Consider the following 22,261-nt stretch of genomic DNA (forward strand, 5'->3'; position numbering starts at 1 on the left):
AGTCCCGGCTGGGTCAGTTGGCATTTCTGTGTAGAGTTTGCATGTTCTCCCTGTGTTGGTGTGGGTTTCCTCCAGGTGCTCCAGATTCCCCCACAGTCCATAAACATGAGGTACAGGTTAATTGAATAAACTAAATTGTTCATAGTGGATGTGTGTGATTGAGAGTATATGGGTGTTTCCCAGTACTGGGTTGCGGCTGAAAGGGCATCCGCTGTGTAAAACGTATGCTGGATAAGTTGGCGGTTCATTCCCCTGTGGCGACTCCGGATTAATAAACGGACTAAGCCGAAGGAAAATGAATGAATGAATAATACCTTTATATAGATTTACACATTGTGAGTGGAATCTCCTCCTTTCCGATTCGTTTAAACAAACATTCTGATTCTTTTGAAATGATTCATTTACATTAATCATATAACATAGCGAACATTCTTTACACTCTCTTGAATTAGTCCAGAATCTGAAAACAACAACACAGGCTCATTCTGAAAACGTAGTCCCGTGGATGTTTCTGGAGACCGCGAAATACATCCCAGGAGGTACATATTTTTGCAGTTTTTATTTTCGCGAGTCCACGAGAGGCCACTCTGTGCGCTTTTTAAATATCTTAAATTTTTCTCGAGAATACTGTTCATGCCTGCTGTTCTCGCGTAAACCCACCGGAGGCCGCTGTCCACCGAACGGCCGACTAATCGACTGACCCACCCTTCTCCATCCCTAAACCCAAACAATTTTATCGATTAATCCGATCACCCACTTACTGCCCTAAAACCCAACCAACGATTTACAAAAGCCGTCCAGAAAAAGAAAAACCCTTGTCTGATTTTTTTACCACGTTTTCGGATTTTACCACATTCTCACTCTGCTATTCACTCGTTCATTTTAATTTTTGGATTCTGTTTTTGTCTTGCCTGAATTCTGCACCTGTTCTTCCCCGGACTCATACCCCGTCGTCGTCGTGGTCTTCTCCTCTCTTGCGTCTCGAGTCTGCCAACGTACATGACAAGTTAACTGGACAAACTGGTTGCAGCTGGAAAGCCCTCCACACGGGGTAAGCAGTCAGCCAGTAAGCGCGAAAAGGAACGCCGTCATACAGCCCCGTAGCGTTCGCTTAAAAAAATTTAATGCAGCCATACGTACCCCCGGCTACATAATTCGCGGTCTCCAGAAACGTCTGTGGGACTATGTTTTCAGAATGAGCCTGTGATGGAAAATAAGAACCAGGTTGCAAGAAATTGCGTTCATTGTTTTGGTTTTTTTGCTCACGGTGTGCTAGTGTGTCATCGTCCTCTATAGAGGCATTCAGGTACCGAGGTAAACAGGAAGAGGCAGTGACACCTGTCAGCAATTACAGAGCAGACGAGTTATTTCTGTGCGAGCTGCAGGACTCATACAGCGAGATGTGGATAAATGAGCTGAGAGAGAGAGAACAGGAAGATGGAGAAAAGAAAAGCTCTCTGACTCATGGGTTTGCAGCCTCAAGGACACTCCAGATATTCTGACTCTTCGGAGCAGAAACTACCAGATTATACCGTGTAAAACAGCTGGAGTTGCTAGAAAGACACTTGGGGGTAAATGCACCAAACTGTAGAAGGTTTGTATGGGGGATTTCAGCATAGATTGTTTTTAATAGTGAGTAGAAAGGATAGTCATTCGTTTTCCTTTGGTTGATCATGGGTCGCCACAGCGGAATGAACCACCAATTACTCTGGTAATTGTTTTAGACAGTGGATGTCCCTGCAGCTGAAACACTCACACACACTGTACTTTTAATGTTGAAAATTCAACTCTACTGTTTAACAAAGTGACTTTTATTGACATTTTAGTAGCTGCTAAGTAGCTGAAAACTGCTAATTTAGGAATATTTTTTATAAGTTAAACATTGGCTGTTACTCAATATGCGTTCTTCAGCGGACTTGCGTCCTCCTGTTCTAGTGTAACATCATCATCAGCTGCCAAAGTTCAGTCTCAATACTCAAGACCGCAAGAACAGAGGACGCGTGAAATTTCCCGGATGTGTTCTTGATATCGAGGACGCACCAATGCAGACTTGAGCACCGAACTAACTCTAGAAGTCCCAGAAGTCATTGCGACTGGAGGTGGGAAGCACAGCATTTTATATAGATTTATTATTAAAGTTCAGAGATATCACTTATTAACCTCAGGAGTTTCCCTAAATGAAACGGTGAAAGTAAACATTACCATCGACATCTCAATAAAGGCATAAACACATTAAGGGTGTTTATTTGCTGAAATTCGTATTAAAATCTGTTTTATTTATATTGTGCAACATATATTTGTAAAGTCTTTATGAATAGTATATATTGTGAAAAGGGGAAAAACAATAAATTGTTGTATGAATGGTGTAATGTTTAAATAATTTTCCATTTCCGTCATGTGACCATTAGAAAGAACGCAGCTTCTCATTTCTCACAGGACGCGTTCTCTGTTCTCGTGGTCTCCCGAGTTCGTTCTTCCGAGGACACCTGGCAAGACCGGTCTCCACAAGAACAGAAGTCCGTTCTCTGTGTTCTTGGAATTGAGAAACAGCCCTAGTCACACGCATGCACACACTGCAGTCAATTTACTTTATCCAATTGACCACCGTGGGGTCTTAAAGTATTAAAATGTCGTACATTTCAAAAACAAAATGTTATGCCTTAAAAAGCCTTAAGTTCACTAAAATATTGCCTTCATTTTTCTTTGTCTATGGGAAGCTACGCATTTGAGCCAATAACCAACTCAATAAAAATGTTTAAAGGGCACCTATTTTACCCCCTTTTCAAGATTTAAGATTTAGTCTTTTCTGTCTCCAGAATGTGTCTGTAAAGTTTCAGCTCAAAACACCCATCAGATTATTTATTAAACCTATCAGTGTCATATTCTGAGCTATTGTTTATTTTCCCCAGTGTTTCTGTTTGGGGTTAAGCAGGTCGCACACCGGAAGCGCCGCTCGGCGCCACGACACAGCGCGCACATAACAGTTAAAAGTATAACAGACGCCAGACGCTGACATTCGCATGATATTTAACATGAAACTAATCAGATGGCAGTCTGTGGCGTGGCAGAGAAATGAACAGTGTCCTGAGTCGTGGCTGGACATCCGCCGACACACTGCAACACCGGTGTGTGTACCCTGATAGAAACCTATGTTAAGAATTCTGAAATGTATGGCGCTGCGTGGCACTACGAGCGGCGCTTCTGGTGTGCGACCTACTTTAGACTAGCCTATTTTTTCTACCCTCTTGTCTTCATTTGTCACTTGGTTTTTGAGTTTGATGCGCTCTCGCTGTTGCCGTTAGTCCTCTAGTCATAACCTTTCTTCATTTGTGTTTTTGGCCAAAGTACCTTTTGCTCTACGGAGATCTTTATGTTTGTTACCTGCTTAGCTTATAGACTTCCATTGTTTTTGCCTGGCTGCTTATTTAATGATTTTGGATTTCCTGAATAAACTCTTTTTTTGTGAACTAGACCTTGTGCCTCGGCAATTTGGTTCATCAGCTCTCCCTGTGGTTAAACGATAAAACACTGGTCTACCACACCAGAGACCTGGGTTCGAGCCTTGGGCTCATCACAATCAGAGGTTTATAATTTTCAGCTCTGAGCATCCTGTAGCTGTTTTTGTTGACAGTGCCTTTAATGTTAGTTTTGCCCGCCCACCGTTCCCACGTGCCTGTCAGTGTGTAGCTCAATCTCTGCCTCGGCTGCGTCAGATATACAGCACAGTGACAGACATGAAGGAAGCAGATCTCACATAATGTTTGTGAGAAATACTACAGTAAGAACTTTCCCAATGATTATTTGATGTATTTGTTGTGGAGTTAATTTAAGCTTTTGGAGTTAATTCAACCACAGACACACACACATACACATACACACACACACAGTGAGCGTATTAAACTTTGCACTGTTTTTGCACGACAAATGTGACAGGATACATTTTAATATCCACTGCTTTATGGATATGCTTTGTTAATGTACAAAATAAACCTGATTTAACGTCCACAAACTGGGATTGAAGCATCTTCTTTTATAATTGTATTGACATGTGGCTGTGCTGATACAGTGACTGTACCGTCACAAACATGCACATTTTAAAAACATGTTAAACTTGTAAAACTCATTCTTGATCACATTTGATGATGATTGATGATCACAATGAGCCAAACAGATCTTTTAATCCCAGTTGCTTTGAGCACATCCTGTCTTGTGGATATGATTATATATATATTACTACGGAGACATGTTAATACCCGGCTGTCAATCAATTTGGTGGCCGGGGAAACCCCATTCCTATGTAACGTTGCGGTCGCCCTCAAAATGGGAGGGATTCGGATCCTATTTTAACATCAGGAAATAAAAAAAGAGAGACTTATTGGCTTTATATCACGCTAATATGACTGTGGACACGCTATACATAAACACAGTTCTGTCCAAACAGCTTATAAAAGAGGATTTAAAAAAAATTATAGGTGCAGTCAGGTCAAAGACCATTTTAAGACCTTTTAAAGACCATTATGAGTGAAGTTTTGGACTAAAAAATTATATAAATATGAAAGATGGATGCGGCACAGTGGCTCAGTGGTTAGCACTGTCGCCTCACAGCAGGAAGGTCGCTGGTTTGAGAAACAGTTCAAGTTTGCATTTCTGTGTGGAGTTTGCATATTTTCCTTGTATTCTCGTGGGTTTCCTCCGGGTTGAATAAACTAAAGCCCCTTTCTCACAGCTATACCAGTAAATATCCAGAAAATTTCTGGAACGATTTTACTGGTAAATTCAAAAAAGCGCTGTTCACAGGCAAGGACGTTACGGATTTTTTCCAGAAAAGACTGTTCACACATCAATTCCAAAATACCGGTTAAATTCTGACATCATTAAGCAGAAATGACCTCTAAATGGCTGCGCTTGTATTTGTAAACATTTGACTACATTACAAACTCTGTGGATGGATGAGTATTGTAAACACCTTCGATGAAAACATATGGAGGAACACTTTCACATGTCGAAACGTTCATATTAAGTGTGTGTGCTGGCGCTCCCCTGCTGCTTCACATGCACATGCGTCAGAGCTTGAAGGTAAACAAACAGCGGTTTATCATAAGCATTTTATCGGTAATTTTTTTACACAGTTGGCATTAAGAAGGAACATAGAAACATTATCTGACTAACATTCAGCAGCTAAATGTGTCTGGAAAAATATTCAAAGGTTTTTATTTTCATAATCAGCTCAGACGTGAATGAGTCTGAGTCTTCTGATTGGCTAAAGTAGACATCTCACGTCAGCACGTTCTAGACGTGAACGCGCTCTTTCCGGCAATGTTCCTTCTGCGTTCACACAGCGTAGCATTCCAGCAAATAACCAGTAATGTTACAACTTCTCTTTCCGGAAAATTGCCAGAACGAAATTCCTGGTAAGGGCCTGATCACACATACATACCTTTCCGAAAAATTGCTGGTAATTTCCCAGAAAGGTCTGTATGTGTGAAAGGGGCTTAAATTGGTCGTAGTGTATGAGTGTGTGTGAATGTGAGAGTGTATGAGTGCTTCCCACTACTGGGTTGCGGCTGGAAGGGCATTCGCTGGGTAAACATATGCTGGAATAGTTGGCGGTTCATTCCGCTGTGGTGACTTCTGATAAATAAGGGACTAAGCTGAAGGAAAATGAATGAATGAATGAAACATGAAAACAAATCTGCATCACAACAAAACAAAAAAGCTCACAACAAAAAGCTGTAAATGACAACATTTTAATTTTAAATTAGGTAGAAATGTCATCAGCAGTTTGCAGAATAAAACAAAAAAATTCATGTTACACACATAACTATAAATAATGAGAGATGTCATGTGCTCTCTTCGTTTTCCTTTACTGTACGCTTCATCTCCTTTCTCAGTCTCACTTCAAACCCATTAAATTCCTTGCAAATTTTAGCTGGCCAATCAGGATCCTCTGGGGGCGTTTAAGTTAATTAGCTGACAATAGTTCACTCAACCGCAAAGAAGAGCAACATGCTTTCCAGCAGAGAAGGAAGCGTCACTTTCAAGATATCTGAACAGCATTAATACGACAGCAATTGAAGACCTGGTTCAGACCTTAGAGCTCTTGTTTCTGGAAAATGAGCTGCAGTTTACTAGAAATGGTTTTGAGCAATTGGCATGACCTAAAACACATATTTTGTGACATATCTAGTTCTCATTCAAAATAAATGCTGCTGGGTTTTATAAATTGCTCCTATTTTCAATGTGTTTTTCTATGTGACTTGGTGTTCGAATGCTTTAGAGTAACTCTTTGCAGAAAAATTGTTAAGAAAAAACATTGCTATTCTCCTTGAAGTGATTCTGAGCTTACAATACAACAGCAGATTTCTGAGTTTGCTTAGATTGCTAAACAGCCATGCTTGCATCGCATTCTTTACAATTCCTTACAAATACTATTTGAATCTAAAATAATCATTAGGAAAGATTTAAGCAAAAGTTTTCATAAATAGCTGTTTACATTTATCTCATGACTTAAAAGCAAACTTATATGTTTTCCTTGTGAGTATTTTTGCATGGTTAGAAACTAGCCAAGAGCGCTGCCTGCTGTTAAAAACTAGTCTGGAGTGCCATCTGCTGTTAAAAACTAGTCATCTGATGTTAAAAACTAGCCTAGAGCGCCATGTGCTGTTAAAAACAAGTCTAGAGCACCGCCTGCTGTTAAAAAAGCAAGTCTAGATCACCATCTGCTGTTAAACACTAACATTAAAAAAAACTAGCCAAGGGTGCCATCTGTTGTAAAAGAATTAGCCTTAAACACTGTCTGCTGTTTAAAAACTAGCCTAGAGCGCCATCTGCTGTGTAAAAAAGTAGCCTAGAGAGCCGTCTGCTGTTATACGCTATTATAAAAAACTAGCCTAAAGTGCTGTCTGTTGTAAAAGAGAAATAGCCTAAAGCACCATCTATTGTTAAAAACTAGCTTAGAATGTTGTCTGCTGTAAAACACTAGCATAAAAAACTAATCTAGAGTGTTGTCTGCTGTAAAAAAAAAAAAAAAAAAGCCTAAAACACTGCCTGCTGTTAAAAACTAGCCTAGGGCGCCTTCTACTTTTATACACAGTGTAAAAAGTAGTCTAGAGCGCTGTCTGCTGTTATACATTATTATAAAAAAACTAGCCTAGAGTGCTGTCTGCTGGTAATAACTAGCCTAGAACACAGTTTGCTGTTAAAACTAGCCTAGAGCACCATCTGCTGTTATAAACTAGCCTAGAGCACCGCCAGCTGTTAAAACTAGCCTAGAACACCATCTGCTTTTAAAACTAGCCTAGAGCACCGTCTGCTGTTATAAACTATCCTAGAGCACCATCTGCTGTTATAAACTATCCTAGAGCACCATCTGCTGTTAAAACTAGCCTAGAGCACCATCTGCTGTTAAAACTAGCCTAGAGCACCATCCGCTGTTAAAACTAGCCAAGGCATGATCCGCTGTTAAAAACTAGCCTAGAGCGCCATCTGCTGTTAAAACTAGCCTAGAGCACCATCTGCTGTCAAAACTAGGCTAGAGCACCATCTGCTGTTAAAACTAGCCTAGAGCACCATCTGCTGTTATAAACTATCCTAGAGCAACATCTGCTATTAAAACTAGTCTAGAGTACCATCTGCTGTTAAAACTAGCCTAGAGCAACATCTGCTGTTAAAACTAGCATAGAGCACTGTCTGCTGTTAAAACTACCCTAGAGCAACATCTGCTGTTAAAACTGGCCTAGAACACCATCTGCTGTTAAAACTAGCCTAGAGCAACATCTGCTGTTAAAACTAGCCCAGAACACCATCTGCTGTTAAAACTAGCCTAGAAAACAGTCTGTTGTTAAAACTAGCCTAGAGCACCATCTGCTGTTATAAACCAGCCTAGAGCACTGTCTGCTGTTAAAACTAGCCTAGAACACCATCTGCTGTTAAAACTAGCCTAGAGCACCGTCTGCTGTTAAAACTATCCTAGAGCACCATAGCTGTTGAAACTAGCCCAGAGCACCATCTGCTGTTGAAAACTAGCCTAGAGCGTCATCTGCTGTTAAAAACTATCCTAGAGCACCATAGCTGTTAAAACTAGCCCAAAGCACCATCTGCTGTTGAAAACTAGCCTAGAGCGTCATCTGCTGTTATAAACTATCCTAGAGCACCATCTGCTGTTAAAACTAGCCTAGAGCACCATCTGATGTAAAACTAGCCTAGAGCAACATCTGCTGTTAAAACTAGCCTAGAGCACCGTCTGCTGTTAAAACTAGCCTAGAGCACCATCTGCTGTTAAAACTAGCCTAGAGCACATCTAGTCTGCTGTTATACATTATTATAAAAAAACTAGCCTAGAGTGCTGTCTGCTGGTAATAACTAGCCTAGAACACAGTTTGCTGTTAAAACTAGCCTAGAGCACCATCTGCTGTTATAAACTAGCCTAGAGCAACATCTGCTGTTAAAACTAGCCTAGAGCACCATCTGCTGTTAAAACTAGCCTAGAGCACATCTGCTGTTAAAACTAGCCTAGAGCACATCTGCTGTTAAAAACTAGCCTAGAGCGCCATCTGCTGTTATAAACTATCTTAGAGCACGATCTGCTGTTAAAATCTAGCCTAGAGCGTCATCTGCTGTTATAAACTATCCTAGAGCACCATCTGCTGTTAAAACTAGCGTAGAGCACCATCTGCTGTAAAACTAGCCTAGAGCAACATCTGATGTTAAAACTAGCCTAGAGCACCATCTGCTGTTAAAACTAGCCTAGAGCATCATCTGCTGTTAAAACTAGCCTAGAGCACATCTGCTGTTAAAAACTAGCCTAGAGCGCCATCTGCTGTTATAAACTATCTTAGAGCACGATCTGCTGTTAAAAACTAGCCTAGAGCGTCATCTGCTGTTATAAACTATCCTAGAGCACCATCTGCTGTTAAAACTAGCGTAGAGCACCATCTGCTGTAAAACTAGCCTAGAGCAACATCTGATGTTAAAACTAGCCTAGAGCACCATCTGCTGTTATAAACTATCCTAGAGCACCATCTGCTGTTAAAACTAGCCTAGAGCAACATCTGCTGTTAAAACTAGCCTAGAGCAACATCTGCTGTTAAAAACTAGCCTAGAGCACGTTCTGCTGTTAAAACTAGCATAAAGCACCTTCTGCTGTTAAAACTAGCCTAGAGTGCCACCTGCTGTTACAAACTAAGCTCAGACTTGATTCAGGAGAGAATAGTGATGCTTTTTGTTAAACTCTGAATCGATGCAGTTTACATTTTTCGCCACAGCTCTACTTTAGTTACTGTTTTCAGTATTTTGGCTGAAAAATCTCTGATTCACATGGTTTTACTTTGTTTTACTTTTGAGCAATTGGCATAACCTAAAAATGTTCTTTTGTGAAATCTGTAGTTCCTCTTCAGAATAAAAGAGTCATGGTTTTATCATTTCCATATATATTTCAATACATTTGTCTGTGTGACTTGGTGTCCGAATGCTTTAGAGTCACGTATTTAGAGTGTTTTGGAGGAATGACCTCTGTGTGTGTGCAGCCTGTTTACATCTGCTTCATCGATCCTCGTCCTCTCCTGTTCCTTAAAGCGCAGCGCAGACAGAAAATCATTGAGCCGGAAATAAAACAGCCACGTTTGCAGGAGAGGGAGAAGAGCAGATTGACAGACGCAGACCAAAAAAAAACAGGAGTGAGAGTGAGAAAATGAAGCCTAGAGAGAAAACAAAGGCGATACTAGTGTCATTTAAAGCATGAGTGCGAGCAACACCACAAAGAGCTACAGACAATCGTTTAATGATTTTATTTTTATTTATAGTTTGATAGGATTGCCAAAAGGTCAGACATTTTACACAAAATAAGATTAAAAATGATGACTAGGAATTTAAATAAACAAGCAAACAAATGAGCTTATGTGACTTATATTTAGTAGTTTATATTTTATATTTATCGAGCATATTATTATTTTGAAATAGTTTTTATTTATGTAAAAATGTATTAGTTTAATTTAAATAAGATGTGTGCAATTCTTATGTTATATTAATAATTTCGTGTTATTATTATTATTATTAGTAGTAGTAGTAGTATTAGTAAAAATTAGCTTAGAGTGCTGTCTTTTGTTAAACACCAGCATAAAAATCTAGCCTAGAGCACAGTCTCGTGTTAAAACTAGCCTAGACTGCCATCTGCTGTTAAACACTAGCCTAAAAAGCTAGCCTAGGGTGCTATCTGCTGTTAAAAATTAACCTACAGCGCCATTTGCTATTAAAAACTTGAGCGCTATCTTCTGTTAAAAACTAGCCACCTGATTTTAAAAACTAATCTAGATCATCATCTGCTGTTAAAAACTAGGCTAGAGCATCGTCTGCTGTTAAACGCTAGCGTAAAAAACAAGTCTAGAGCACCATCTAAGTTAGAATCTAGGTTAGAACACATCTGTTAAAAACTGACCTAGAGCGCCATCTGCTATTAAAAACTAATCTAGAGCATCATCTGCTGTTACAATCTAGCCTAGAGCGCCGTCTGCTGTTAAAGGTCAAGCTGGTTTTCGCTGGTCATCTTCCAGCCTGACCAGCTAAGACCAGGCTGGAAATAGCTGGAAACCAGCCTGGAAATGGCCAAAACCCCTCTAAAACCAGGCTGCTCAACCAGCTAAAACCAGCTAACCGGCTAGAGCACCATCTGCTGTTAAAAACTAGCCATCTGTTGTTACAAACTAGCCTAGGCCGCCATCTGCTGTTAAAAAACTAAGCTAGAGGACCATATGCTTTTACAAACTAGCCTAGAGCACCATTTGTAGGAAAAAAAATAGCCTAGACTGCCGTCTGCTGTTGAACACTAGCGTAAAAAAACTAGCTTAGCGTGCCGTCTACTGTTAAAACTTGGCTAGAGGATCATCGAGCACTGTCTGCTGTTAAACACTAGCATAAACATGTAACCTAGAGCACCATCTGCTGTTAAAAACTAGCCTAGAGTTTTGTCTGCTGTTAAAAACTAACCTAGAGCACCATCTGCACCTCAAACTAGCCTAGAGCCTAGCCTTTGTGGTAAAAAAAAATTGCCTACACTGCCATCTGCTGTTGAACAATAACATAAAAAAACTAGCCTAGCGTGATGTCTGCTGTTAAAAACTTGGTTAGAGCATCGTCTGCTGTTGAAAAACAAGCCTAGAGCGACATCTGGTGTTAAAAACTCGTCTAGAAGGCAGTCTGCTGTAAAATACTGACCTAGAGGGTCGTCTGCTATTAAAAACTAGCCTAGAGCACCATCTGCTGTTAAAAACTAGGCTAGAGCACGGTCTGCTGTTAAACACTAGCATAAAAATCTAACCTAGAGCACCATCTGCTGTTAAAAACTAGCCATCTGTTCTTACAAACTAGCCTAGAGTGCTGTCTGCTGTTAAAAATTAACCTAGAGCACCATCTGCCTTTACAAACTAGCCTAGAGCACCATCTGCTGTTAAAAACTAACCTAGAGCACCATCTGCCTTTACAAACTAGCCTAGAGCGCCGTCTGCTGTTAAAAACTAACCTAGAGCACCATCTGCCTCTACAAACTAGCCTAGAGCACCATTTGTGGTAAAAAGAAAAAAAAGAAAAACGAGCCTAGACTGCCATCTGCTGTGGAACACTAGCGTAAAAAAACTAGCCTAGCGTGCCGTCTGCTGTTAAGAACTCATGTGACTTATATTTAGTAGTCTTTTTTTACATTTATTGACCATATTATTATTTTGAAATAGCTTTTATTTGATTTGTATATAAAAAAATTGATTTAATTTAAATTAAATTAAATGCACAAAATAAAAAAAACATTTTATTCATAACTTATAATAATAATTTTTTTATTAGTAGTAGTAGTAGTGTGTGTGTGTGTGTGTGTGTGTGTGCGTGTGTGTGTGTGTGTGTGTGTGCGCGTGTGTGTGCGTGTGTGTGTTAAAAACCTCACCAATGATTAAATAAAAATCTCTAAATATCAAATTAAGAAAATCTGAGGGGGTGGCACAGTGGTTAGCACTGTCATCCCACAGCAAGAAGGTCACTGGTTCGAGTCCCGACTGGACCAGTTTGCATTTCTGTGTGGAGTTTGCATGTTCTCTGTTGGCGTGGGTTAAAACTAAATTGGCCATAGTGTATGTGTGTGAATGCAAGAGTTTATGGTTGTTTCCCAGTATATGGTTGCAGCTGGAAGGGTATCCGCTGTGTAAAACATATGCTGGATAAGTTGGCGGTTCATTCCACTGTGGTGACCCCAGATTAATAAAGGGAATAAGCCAAAGGAAAATGAAATGCATGAAGGACCAAAACACGGGTCAAATTTACCTGCTAGGTTATGCAATGGTTGCATTTATGTGCTGATTATGTTTGAACTTGCTCATCAATGACGTTCACTTTCACTGGTTAAATAAAGCCAGAATGTAGTAAAAGCAGAACAGAGGCGATCCCAGGATTTTGTGAAGACTGACATCCCTAGTCCGCACTCACAAGCTAATTATCTGAAAGGCCAGATGAGAGCTGAAGGAAGCTCAGGCAGATGAAAGTGTTCATACTGATAGTGAAAGCTGAGGAAGATGTTCAGATGAACACACACGCACTCAGATCACAGACTGACTCACTGCAGAAAGGTCAATGCTGGATCCTAATCAGATCCATCGGTGAGATTCTCCCGACTGAAGACGGAGACTAATCAAAGAGTTACGTCACTGATGAGTCATGAGCCCAAAGGCCAAACCACTGATCACCGTAAACTGCATTTTAACTTCACTTTTAGGAAAGAACATCATACAACAGATACACTCATGGAGAATATGCTGTAATAATAGGGATCTTTCACACAGAACTCGCTTTTTTTCCTCAAACACACAACTGTAGTAGTGTATTCCAGCCTGATCTCACGAGAAATCGTAAGTATTTTACGTTTTGTCATTTTAGTGGCAAAAGTTCAGTCGTACGAAAATGTACGATTTTAAAAAGGAGGCGTGGCACCTAACCCCACCCCTAAACACAATCGTTATTGGGTGATGAGCAAATCATACCAAATAGTATGAATTAGATCGTACAAATTAATATGAATTAACCACTAAATCAAAAAGTTACGAACTGCTGTGAGATTGTGTTGTGTATTTTTGTAACCAGTGCTGGGGAAAGTGACTTTTTTGAAAGTAAAGCATTACATCAGGGGTCACCAATCTCGGTCCTGGAGAGCCGGTGTCCCTGCATGGTTTAGCTCCAACTTGCCTCAACACACCTGCCTGGATATTTCAAGTACACCTAGCAAGACCTTGATTAGCTTGATCAGGTGTGTTTGATTAGGGTTGGAGCTAAAATCTGCAGGACACCGGCCCTCCAGGAACAAGTTTGGTGACCACTGCATTACATTATTAATTTACTCTCCCAAAACTAGTTGCATTACTTTTTATGGTAAATAATGCGTTACGTTACTTTTGAGTTACTTTTTCTTACCAGGCTGAGGCTTGATCTCTTTCAGAACTTGCAGATTTTTTTTAAACGTATGCTGGATAAGTTGGTGGTTCATTCCACTGTGGCGACACCTGATAAATAAGGGACTAAGCCGAAGGAAAATGAAATGACTCAGTTGCTGCCTGGCCCCAGAACGCACTTTTTATATGCAGTGGCACTCATCAATGTCAGTTTCAAAGCAATGGACAAATCAGAAAATCGGGGCAAGAACGGCGAGCTTCTGTGTACTATAGCAAGTTGGCATGACAACTGTTTTATTTGATATTAACATGGTGGAGGAGGCACTGTTACTGTACGTTCACACCGAAAGCGGTGCGAGCGTCCAAGTTCGCTCAGGCCGCCCTGGCGACAACACTGTCTGCCTTCAGCTCTGGCGGCGAGAGCGTCAAAATTCGCTACGTTGATCTCATATTTAAAGGGGCCGCTGCAGCGTATCAGTTACATTCCTGCATAAAACATGCTTTCTAGCGTGAAAATGTTGCGCACTTCTAATCAAATTCATTTAACAATGGAAGATCAAGTTGCATGTGGTGTGGCTTGCTCCACTTAATTATCCAATATGTCTATTTGTCTGAAGTATCCTGAAGCAGCAATACTGTTTTCTACTGTCGTATGAGATTTTTAAAGATAAATATATATAACATTGATGCACATCAGTAACTCGCCAGTAACTTATTTAATGCATGTTCCTGTAAATAAACATAGTACATAATGGGAAATCCGGCAACTGCACTAAACAAACACTTCGGAACAACTGTGGTCGGAACCAAAGTTCACAGGTCTGTGTTCTCTGGGCTCCTCTCAACCGGTGGACTTCTTCATTGTGATTGCTTGCTGCCGAACCGCGTCATAGCACATTACCATAAAGTTGACTTGATTTCAACTCTCCTCGACGCCCACACTGGCGAAGACGCACCGCGCTGCTCCTCGCCGCTTATCGCCACCGGCTCTCATTGAAAACGAGTGTTTTCCGGCTACTTTGAAGCTCTCTCCGCTTTCGGTGTGAACGTACGGTTAGCCAGCACTCGATTTACACCTACCTAACTTTAAATAGTAACAGTTCCTGTCTCCAGTAAGCTACAATCACAACTTGTGTATCATTGGAAAGAAGACACTTTGAGCTTTACTGTGGTAAAAGGTGAAGTTACATGTTAAAAAATATAAAAAGTTATAAATAATGAAGTCATGAGAAAAAAATTGGATTGTGTTCAATATTTGTTTTCCATATACAAACACAGGAAAACATTAATATAATGTCCTAGAAAAAAATATGACTTGAACGTCAAGTGTCTCATGAGTTTATATTTCAAATTTGATGAAGATAGCATGAAAAATGAGATTACTGTATAAAGTTTTCCGAGGCTATATCGGTGTCCTTCTCTCCCTTTCTCGAAAATGATCTTCCCAAGCTAAAACAGTAACGGTTGCTGAATAATTTGGTCTACATTCACAGTTTATGTATCTTTGGAAAGAAGACAATCTGGGCTTTATTATCCATCATCTAGAGTTTATAATGCTCAAAATGAAAAAAGTGATAGACGCTTAAGTAATGTAAAAAAGAATCGCACGGCACTAAACATTTTATTATTTCATAAACAAATATGTGAAATTTGTCCTGGAGCAACACGGAAAAGTAATAGGTCAAAAGCCACACATCTCCTGAGTATATGTTTTTAATTTGATGCCAATATTATGCTAAATTAAATTTCAAGAGTTCACACTTAGCTGATAATCAATAAAGCATATTTGGCATGCTGTCCCGGGAGAGAGCCCTGAGCTCGTAATATCCTTGAGCCCGGAGCTCCCTCCCGTTAGAAGGGCGAGAGGGGAGTTCGAGCTCAGGTAGGTCTTGAGAACTCCCCTGCTTGTCGCCGCGTGAGAAGTGTAAACTAGTGTTGTTTTCGGTGATAATTTGGTTTAATCTATTGCTATGGTATATGTTTTTGAACGGTGGGAGAAAACCGGGGGAAACCCACGCGAACACGGGGAGAACATGTAAACTCCGCACAGAAACACCGACCAGCCCGATAAGAGGTTGGACCAGCGGTGTTCTTGCTGTGAGGCAACAGTGCTAGCCACTGGGCCACCGTGTCGCCCTATCAGAAAAAAGGGGGAGGAAGTAGGGGTGGAAGGAGGGGAAAGCTTCAAGACGAAGATAACTGGAGTGAAAAACTCTGGTTATTTATAATGCTTCCGTAATCATCTAATGGGTCACATTACGGAACTAATGAGGAGCCAGGCGTGTTGATCGTAAGCACGTGATCCTCTCGAAATTAGTTTATAAATAAACCACACTTTGCGTCCGCGTCGGGGTGCTGGCTAAAGGGTTAAAACAAAAACATTTATAAACATTGCATCGCACATTGATAGATGTAATGATAGCATTGTATTTACACAAAAAACATTACATATGCTGTTACTATGCACTGGATAAAAATTATTCATTGGATTTACTGAATTTCTTTAAGGTAAGTGGGTGCAAACAATTTATTTGGGATGAATTTCTACAAACAAATTAAGTAGAACAGTACTACATTTAATTTGTTTGTTTAAATTCAGCCCATATCAATCGCTTGCACCAATTTTTTAGTAAATCCAATGAATCTTTATTTTTCAGTCTATATGTCCCACTTGTGTTGCCATTAAACTAAACATCCCTTTTGGATTGTTGGATGGCTCAGTGGTTAGCACTGTTGCCTCACAGCAAGGAGGTTGCTGGTTTAAGTCCCAGCTGGGCATTTCTGTGTGGAGTTTGCATGTGCTGCCCGTGTTGGTGTGGGTTTTCTCCAAAAACATGTGCTATAGGTGAATAGGATTAACTGAATTGACCATAGTGTATGAGTGTGTGTGTGTGTGTGAGAATTCAAGTGCGAATGGGTGTTTCCCAGTACTGGGTTGCAGCTGGAAGGGAAACTCAGCTGCCTACATAATTGATGATAACTGATAAATAAGGGAATAAGCCGAAGGAAAATGAATGAATCACATCTTTGTTTGGAAACACAGTTATTCTATGCTGCATCTCCAGTCCAGCCTGATTTGAGATCAGTGAGAAAGCACATGTGCCTCCAGAATGCCTAAACTCCGTGTTTACTTTTTCTTTAATCACTGGCAGTGAGAAGAAACGACGCTCTGGAGACTTTAATCAAACTAAATGTACAGCGTTTGCTTCATCAGGCTCGTGGCCAGAGTAACTCTCCTGCGTGATTCATTGTTCTTTTCTCATGCGAGTTTGCAAAACATCTAAACACATGTTGGTGGATTATGTTAAAATTAGGTTTGATTGATCAGCTCTGTCAAACGAGTGCTGGAGAAATGTTATTTTTCCATGCTGAGTTCCCAGATTTATGATTCATATGAAAGGAGAATCAGAGCCAGAGTAAATGAATCTGGATAGCGTTTGCTCAAATGTTTGTTAACTCATAGTTTTTTTTTGTGTAGTTTATAGTGTTCATAGGGCGGCGCGGTGGCGCAGTAGGTAGTGCTGTCGCCTCACAGCAAGAAAGTCGTTAAATCGAGCCTCGGCTGGGTCAGTTGGTGTTTCTGTGTAAAGTTTGCATGTTCTCCCCGTGTTCGTGTGGGTTTCCTCCGGGTGCTCCGGTTTCCCCCACAAGTCCAAAGACATGTGGTACAGGTGAATTGGGAAGGCTAAATTGTCCGTAGTGTATGTGTGTGAATGAGTGTGTATGAGTGTGTTTCCCAGAGATGGGTTGCAGCTGGAAGGAAATGACTGTGATGTATTTCAGAAATTAATTCTCGAATCACTTTGGTAATGAGCGGAGGGAGGGAGACTCAAAGACATCTAATCTCAATCTATTATAATGTCTATGGAGAGACTGACGGTGCGGTGAGGATAGTATCTGATTCTTTTCCAGAGCTTACTGTTAAGGGCCTTTCTGTCAAGGATAAAACAATGTATACCAATTATATTAGGAAACTCCTAACTAAAGATAAAAGTGTTCTTCCAATAGCAATGATTTCTTGGAAACAAGAAATCTGGTCAGACATTAAACAATACTGTACATAATTCCTAATAAAGTAAAAGAAACCCATTTTAAAATATTACATAGATGTTATCTATACAATGGTTTTATTAGTAAGTGTAAGGAAGGATTTTTTTACCCTTGTGTTGCTTTTGTAAAGAGGAGCCGGAAACATTTCTCCATTTATTTCTTTTCAGCTGTGATTACACTAAACGTTTTTGGTCCCAAGTCTCCTTATTACTTTTGTGAAGTGTACTGTGAATTTGTCAGTATAAATGATAAAATGGTTTTAATTATGGATTGTAATTCTGGATTATCGGAAATGGACAAAATAACAAAATCCTTATGTTATTTGGAAAGTACCACATTCACAAAACAAAATGTATGCTGACTGTACCAAACTGTAAACCTTTATTCTTTTTTTTGACATGTTTATTTAAAGTTATTAAGATGAATGTACGATGTGCTTTCAGAGATATAATCAGAGGCAAGTTTTACAAAGTATGAGTAACGGGTTATAGCCCCAAACGTACTACAAAAGCAAATCATAAACAATAACAGCAAATAGGTTAATTAATCATTCGCTCGTACACACTTTTACATTCACACTCATACACTACAGCCAATTTAGTTTATTCAATTCACCTATACCCTATGTATATGGACTGTACCGCCTCATTAATTAATCATTCATTCATTTTCTTTTTGGTTTAGTCCCTTTATTAATCAGGGGTCGCCACAGCAGAATGAACCTGTAAGAGTCTAAATTATCATATATATATATATATAAAAGAGTATATATTATCATATTTGTTTATATGGCAAAACATGTCTTTTGCACCCTAGAAGGTCCATACTGACTCCAAAGGCAGATACTGGTTAGATCAGGGCCTGGTTTGTGAACTTTGGGGGGTTTACGATGTGGTTACATGCTGATTGGTCAGTCTGAATGTCTCAGTATTTGGGCTTCAGTCACATGGTCAAGAAAGAAACAAAATAGCTGGTAAACTTTGCTCTGGCTCTTCTCCTGCTCTGCTTCTCTCCTGTTCTGGATTCTATCTTCTCTGGCTCTTCTGCTCTTAGGCTTTCTTTGAGGCCTACTTGCTCTCTGTCTCTCCCTCCCCCTGTCTCTCTCTACCTCTGGTAACTCTATTTTTACATTTGAGCTGGGTGCAATTATTATGTTTTTATAGTTTCATATTTTATCATTTTAGACAGTTATTTGTACTTAATTCAGTTGTAACCATAGAGAATTATTGTCATTAAATCATTTCATTATCAAGTATTTGTGAATTACTTTTGATCAACACTTAATTGCTCCTTATTGCAATTCAATACAATCACATAATATCAACGCTCTCCCCCATTTTAAGCTATTAATATTAATTATACTGCCCTTATGTCCATTTTTGGCATAAGATTGCAGAAGAATGGTTTGACTAGAAATGATCAGCTTTTTTACCATCATGCTGATAACTTTTTAGTCACTCGGCAGAACTACAGTTCGAACCGCTGTGGTTAAAACCCATTCTTACAAACTGCCAACTTATCCAGCATACGTTTTACGCAGCGCATGCCCTTCCTGCCGCAACCCTAATTAATCATTTACCAAATAAACACGTTTTTTTAAAGAGCAAAATAGTAAACTCTTTTTTTATTGATCTAAAGATGATTCCCTGACTTCAATACAGAGTAACCCTGAGGCAAAAAAAACTGAATGTACATAAATAATATCCTTGAGTTAAATGTATTTAATGTTTGTTCTTAATACCATTTTATACTGATTTATGTATAACTCCACTGTAGGCTATAAATCAATAAAAATTAGGTAATGATGGTTGTTGTTGATGTTGAAGCAGTAGTGAAGTGAGCTCTACTGCGGCCACTGCTCCTCCTGCTGGCCGCTCGGGTTCACCTGTGCTCATCTTGGTGTAATTTAGGATCAAACGGACACATCTGTTACACCGGCAGGAATCCTGATAGACTTTGGCTATTTATTTTTTTGTACGCAGACGATTACATATTTTAATGCTAATTTAATTTAATTTCAGATACTTCATGCAGGCGATGATTTAATCATTTACAAAAAGGCTTCATTTGTTTACATTAGTTAATGCTGGTATTAGGGCTGCACAATTCTGGCAAAAATCTGAATCACGATTTTTTTTTTTTTTGCTTAAAATCAAGATCATGATTTTCTCACGATTGTGTAAATGTAAAATAAAGGTTAATATGATTAGCTTATTATTATTGCTAATATGGTAAAACAACAATAATAATATTAGGCCTGTAGGTAAACTGTTGCTTAAAATGCTAAATTTTGTACAGTCATTATGGTGGACTTGAACAGACTTTCAACATGTCCTGTTTGTTAATTCACATTAAAATGATGGCATCAGAATATAATTATTCATAATTATAAAGTTGATTTATTATGTTTATTATGTGCTTGTCATCTGCCATTGACAACATTATTAGACCATTTGTTTTCATTGGTAAATTGTCATTATCAGACTCCTTCTTGCATTATATTCAAAATTATACATAGGCTATGGTTGTTATACTGACACAGTAAACATTTATTTTCATGCACAACACTTTGTGTTCTCTATGAAAGAAAAAACATATTAAATGTGTGTCGTAATCATAACTCTAAAATGCGATATGATCATTTAAATGATGTGCGCACAGGTTTCACTTTCACTTCCGAATGCGGCTCATGGCTGCTGTCACTGTGAGAAAAAACACACATGCAAATCAAACCTCCCGCACGGCCCTCAAACGATTGCTCTGTGCAACAAACTGAACGTTATTTACAACTATTTAACCTTAACATTAACTGTTATTCACAGCCTATGCAGGTTGTGTTCACTAAATTAGGCGTCATGCGTGCACCCGCGCATTCTCAGTAGTAAACAAACAGCTTGCGGTCAGCTCACGTGTGATTTCGCGGCCACGAATACATCATTACATAAAGACAGAAATTACATTTCTGGGTGAATTATACCTTATAAATACAGTATGTGACACTTTCAACGTCATTTAAAGGTGTCAGTGTTGCTGTGCGACTGCCTTGCTTCTCTCCTGACCTTGAAAACATAATTGGCTGAATCGTAGAAAAGCTGAATTAAGATCGTGTGTAGGGTCGAATCGAGATCGTGATCTTTTTTCGATTAATCGTGTAGCTGATTTTCTTTTCAGGTTAGTCCCTTTATTAATCTGGGGATGCCACAGTGGAATGAACTGCCAACTTATCCAGCATATGTTTTTTACGCAGTGGATGCCCTTCCAGCTGCAACCCATCACTGGGAAACATCCATACACTACGGACACTTTAGCTTACCCAATACACCTATAGCGCATGTCTTTGGACTCTGGGGGAAATTGGAGCACCCAGAGGAAACCCACGCGAACACATGCAAAGAGAACATGCAAACTTCACACAGAAATGCCAAATGACACAGCCAAGGCTCGAACCAGCGATGTTCTTGCTGCGAGGCGATCATGCTACCCATTGCACCACCGTGACGCCCTTAATTATTTATATATACTGCAAAATGCTTCATCCAGCCTACTTGAAATGATACATGTTTAAGTCATTCATTTTGTTATCATAGAATTTTCGGAGCTCAGTGATACAGGTCTCTGTCAGATGTGAGGTGCGCTGATGATAGTGATTCTGATTCTGAGGACAATAATAGTTATAGTGATGATGATGTTGACAAGGATGATGATGATGATGATGATGATGATTGTGGTGGTGATGATGATGGGGATAATGCTGGTCAGGGTGATGGTGAAGATGGTGATGACGATGGCAGTGATGGTGATGATGCTGGTGGTGTTGATGGTGAAGATGTTGATGATGGCAATGATGATGACAGTGATGAGGATGATGAGGATGGTTTTGATACTGGGGGTGATGATGAGAGGGGTGATGGTGATGACTGATGTTGATGAGAGAAATAATGGTGATGACGCCAGTGATGAAGATGATGGTGATATAATTGTGATGTTGGTAGTGATGGTGATGATGATGACATGATGATTACATTGATGACGGATGATGGAGATTGTTATGACAATGATGCTGATTGTTATGATGATGATGGACAAAATAATGTTGATGATGATGATGTGATGAGGACAGTGGTGATGGAGATGGTTTTGATGGTAGTGATGATGACGGTGATGATGTCTATGATGCTGGTGGTGATGATAGTGATGATGATGGTGATGATGCTGATATAATGGTGATGTTGGTTGTCATGGTAATGACGATGTTTGTAATGATGATGATGACGTGATGATTATGGTAATGACAAATGATGGAGATGGTTATGACAATGATGCTGATTGTGATAATGATGACACGGATAATAATGTTGATGATGATGATGACATTGTTGATGGTGATGGTTATGACAGGGGTGATGATGACGGTGATAATGTTTATGATGCTGGTGGTGGTGATAGTGATAATGCTGGTGGTGGTGATAGTGATAATGCTGGTGGTGGTGATAGTGATAATGCTGGTGGTGGTGATAGTGATAATGATGGTGATGTTGGTTGTGATGGTAATGATGAAAATGGAGATGGTTATGACAATGATGTTGATTGTGATGATCATGATGGAGATCATAATGTTGATGATAATGATGTGATGAGGACAGTGGTGATGGAGATGGTTATATGCTGGTGATGATGATGATGGTTATGACAGTGGTAATGATGACCGTGATGGTGATTGTGATTGTGATGGAGATGCTGATGGTAACATTGGTTGTTGTTGTTGTTGTTTTCAGAGTGCCCGTGGGAGTGGG

The 22,261-nt window shown here is 39.6% G+C and overlaps 1 protein-coding gene across 4 annotated transcripts in view; it reads left to right on the plus strand.

The window, feature by feature from the left end:
• Positions 1–22,261, plus strand: part of adcyap1r1a (adenylate cyclase activating polypeptide 1a (pituitary) receptor type I) — a 72,511-nt gene that overhangs the window by 17,832 nt on the left and 32,418 nt on the right. For all 4 annotated transcript variants that reach the window (XM_056445292.1, XM_056445300.1, XM_056445308.1 and 1 more), the window contains exon 4: positions 22,244–22,261. This exon is cut by the window's right edge and continues 90 nt beyond it. In XM_056445292.1, the coding sequence (XP_056301267.1) occupies positions 22,244–22,261 (18 nt within the window). The remainder of the gene's footprint in view (positions 1–22,243) is intronic.

Source organism: Danio aesculapii, chromosome 2 (genome assembly GCF_903798145.1).
Source record: "Danio aesculapii chromosome 2, fDanAes4.1, whole genome shotgun sequence".
Taxonomy (NCBI): domain Eukaryota; kingdom Metazoa; phylum Chordata; class Actinopteri; order Cypriniformes; family Danionidae; genus Danio; species Danio aesculapii.